The sequence below is a fragment of the Fulmarus glacialis genome, unplaced genomic scaffold (assembly GCF_000690835.1).
Source record: "Fulmarus glacialis isolate BGI_N327 unplaced genomic scaffold, ASM69083v1 scaffold7375, whole genome shotgun sequence".
In the NCBI taxonomy this organism is placed as follows: domain Eukaryota; kingdom Metazoa; phylum Chordata; class Aves; order Procellariiformes; family Procellariidae; genus Fulmarus; species Fulmarus glacialis.
In genome coordinates this window covers 94,017-97,702 of record NW_009212294.1, presented here as the reverse complement: position 1 = coordinate 97,702, position 3,686 = coordinate 94,017, and the positions used below count along the sequence as shown (strand labels likewise).

The following is a 3,686-nucleotide window of genomic DNA, read 5'->3' as shown; positions in this document are numbered from 1 at the left end:
GTTAAAGTGGAGGCCCTCTTGGCCTGGCCTGCTGCTTTCAAATGTAAAATAAATCATCTGCGTCGGCACTATTTTCTTCTATTATTTGTAAACTCTGCTTCCAAAAGGAGTCTGAAATCTCAGTGGTAAAACCTTTGTGTCTATTGAAGTGCAATTAGTTAAGGGATAAGTTATGAACAAGGAGATGATGATTCAGTTTCTGCTGGCAGGGAATCTAGTCAGATATTCTGAATTTACTGAGGGAGTCAATGGAAATGGAAATTGATACGGAGAGGGAATTCTTGCTGGAATATCCTGGTGGGTTTTATTTTAATGCACTTGGACATAACCAGGACATGGCTAGTGTAAATGCACAGCCCGTGTATCCTCAGAAGCACGTTTCATCAGCTGAACGCCAAAAGGACTCTGTAAACACCAACACACACTTACGTCTATGTCGGGTCAGTGTTTCCCTCCTCAGCAACTGGACTTCTTTGGTACAATCTCATACATAGATATAGCGACTTCAAAAAATTTCACTTTTACAGACTGGAGTCCCCACATGCAAAGTCGCTAGCTCAGGGAAGAAATCAATACACGGTTTGTGCGTTATTCTCAAAAGTGTACAGAGAAAAGACAGTTCAAAGGCTGGGATTAGTATCTCTGCCTAGAAGATACACTGCAAGGATCCAGCTCAACATGAATATGAAAACTAATTGCTTCGGTTGTCATCATCCTCATCACTCAGGAAAGTGGCAGCTGGCCGCCAGGGTAGCGGTAGGGGCAGCAGTGGGGGTCCCCAGGGCAGCGAGCTGCCTCTCTCCAGGCTGGGATCATGTTGTCATTCAGTTTATCTAGATGCCTGAGGGCACTGATAAGAATTAACTGACTGGCATGTTAGGCTCCTGCTGGTGGATTATTTTTTGTTGCCTTGTTTTTTTGGGAAGTGGTAGTGCTCAGCTTGCTCTGAGGTCCGAAAGGTTGCTTTCCCCCTGGGATCCTATGTTGCTGGCTGCTGCTTTAGGGATCAGGCTGCTCTTATCTTATCCCCCAGTAAGGTGGGGGTTGTTCCTTCAGATTCATGTGTTTGCCACTACATTGGACTCAGGCTTTTTATTTCATGCTTTTGTTTGGTTTGGCTCTGTTCATGAAACTAGGTTTGTAACCAAGCGGGAGGAACAGAATATGTGAAAAGCCTGCGAGCAGAAGAGGAGCTGGTGAGGAAGCCTGGAACTGGGATAGTCAATTAATCTGAGCTATCTGGGGCAATATTAGTTGGAAGTGTGATGTGGTAGGCACAAGACTTGTCGTGTGCACAGTCTGCAGAGCAAGTCAGCCAGTGGAGGAATGGCATGCAGATCTTGCTATACCTATGTTAACCTAAAGCTGCCTTTGGATTTAGAGTTACAATAATTTTATTTTTTTAAATAGCATGTGCAAATCTAAACCTTACAGGTGTGCATGTATGTGAGCATGAGCATACATCATCAGGGTAGGGGAGGCAACAGAATTTAGTCTGAAGCTTTTTACCATGAACTCTAAGCCTCTGTTTCCCAGCAGCCCAAGTCCATAGTGACTGAAGGCCTGGGGAGATTTGCAGGTGTGATATAGACAGGGAGGTTGAAAGATGCTAGCACACGTAAGTGAAGAATTTTTTTTTTCAAAGTAAAGAGGAACCACATCCAAAGAGATATGCATCACCATTTATAGGAAATAATTCCATTTCTTTTTACCCGTAAATGCTAACACAAAACATTATGGAAGGAAATAAAAAAAGTTAGGAGCAGTCTCCTGGGAATGGACTTAGTTTTGTTTTTTATTAAATACTTTCAGGTCTGAATATTTAAAGTAAATTGCTCAGGTAAGTAGTTCAGGACCCTGCACTTTCCATGAAAGCATCTCCACACATCGGCCCGAGTAACTAACATGCAGCACGTGGATCAAGGCTTTCGCGTGGCTGTTTTTTCACTGTTTTGTAATGGGTCTTCCAAGGACTCCTTTAAAACAAAATAGTAACACACCCCATCAAGACAGCAGTTCAGGTTTGCCCAGCAAAGGGTTACCTGAACAATGTCTCGTAGCACTTGCTGAAAACTGGTGTGAATGATGTTGTTCTTCACCAAAAAGTAGACCAAGTATGCCATGTGGTAAGGCGTGAAACAGACCAAAAATGCCACAAGGTTTGTCATGACTATCTTCTCTGCTCTGGTGATGTGTGTTTGGGGGTTGTCTCGTTGTCTGCGCTTTCTCAAACACCTGACGGTCTGAACAGTGCAGAAGGTCATGGCTGCCATGCTGCTGAAGAAGATAGTCTCCAAGGCACTGAACAGGCCTGTGTTTTCCCATGTGCTCTTGGAGAAGTTATGGAAGCAGGACGAGATGTTGTGGCCCTCTCCATGCAGTTGGAAAGTAGAGACTGTCCCAGCTGAGGTGCCCAGGCAGATGACAGCACAGATCACAGCGGCTTTCTTGGTGGATCGCAGGGTGGGAGCTGTGAAAGGGTGCCGGATAGCGATGTACCGGTCTACACAGATGCAGAGGGAGATGAGGATGCTGCCATACATGTTTACAAAGTAAAGACTCTCCAAGGTGGAGCAAAACACAGACCCCAAGTTCCAGTTGTCCCGAAGGTGGTAGGAAATTATTTTAAAAGGAAGAGTAAACAGCAGCAAAGTATCCAGGAAAATAAGGGCTATCATGTAGACTGTAGATTCTGACAGCTTTTTAATCTTACAAAACAGGAATGACAGAGCCATCACATTGAACAGCAATCCCAGGGTAAATGTTGGGGTGTACATGATGAGCTGGAACAGTTCCACGGTAGCGCTGATATTGCTGATATTGCTCTTGGCGTGGGTGTCGTTCATATCTCCACGTATGCTGGAAGAGAAGAAAATCACAGGGAAGGATGAAGATCACATTTAAGACCTGGTACAAAGGCCAATGAGGTCTCTATGTGTCCACAGACCTGAAGACGCTTTTTCCTCTTGGGCTGCTGTGTGCTGAATTGTGGGGCAAGGTTGTGCCTCAAGGAGGAGCAAGGCTTTCTGGTGTCCAAGCCTCACTTCCACTGTTACCTGTCACCCCAAACTGTGCTGCCCTATAATTTAGGCTAGGCAGAGTATAGATGTGACTGCACCATCCCCTTGGAGTGATGCGATCTCTTTGCAGACCCAGGATGGCAGCCCCTGATTTTAGGATTACTTGGACTTTGGGGAGGCGACTAGTTGTATCAGATTTCCTGAGTCAAGCTATTGCAAGAGACCTTGGGGAGCCAAGAGCATGAGAGTCCCCCATGTTTATTCATGTGAAGATCCCAAACAGTCGTCGCCATCCTGCACCCTCTCCCACTACCACTAGGCAAAGTATGATTACCTCTGGCCTTTCTGACAACCTTGCTAAAAGCAGCAGGCAGGAAGTTTCAAACAGGCTATTTATAGCAGAGGTTAAGTCTTTCGGAAGAGAATGAGATTTAAGAACCCAAGCTTTTGTGTAAACCAGCCAGACTTAACTACAGTGGATAAATGTGTGTCTGTAGAGACAGGGGTTGCTGCAAACATACAGCTGGTTTCTCCTCTGCAAAGATGGGACTAAAAAGGTCGAGGTAGGCACCCTCTTAGCAGGAGTCATGAAGTAATTCTCCTCTTTAGAGGAAGAGTGCTGGTTTGATCCTGCCCTCAGACTCTCCTGATAAGGACTGGGAAGGC

General features: G+C 45.3%; 1 protein-coding gene across 1 annotated transcript; it reads right to left on the bottom strand.

Moving 5' to 3' along the window:
* Positions 1 to 1,919: 1,919 nt before the first annotated feature.
* LOC104076822 (lysophosphatidic acid receptor 6-like) lies at positions 1,920 to 2,846 on the bottom strand. Its single transcript, XM_009577826.1, has one exon. The coding sequence runs from the start codon at positions 2,844 to 2,846 to the stop codon at positions 1,920 to 1,922; it is 927 nt and encodes a 308-aa protein (XP_009576121.1).
* Between the last annotated feature and the right edge of the window lie 840 nt (positions 2,847 to 3,686).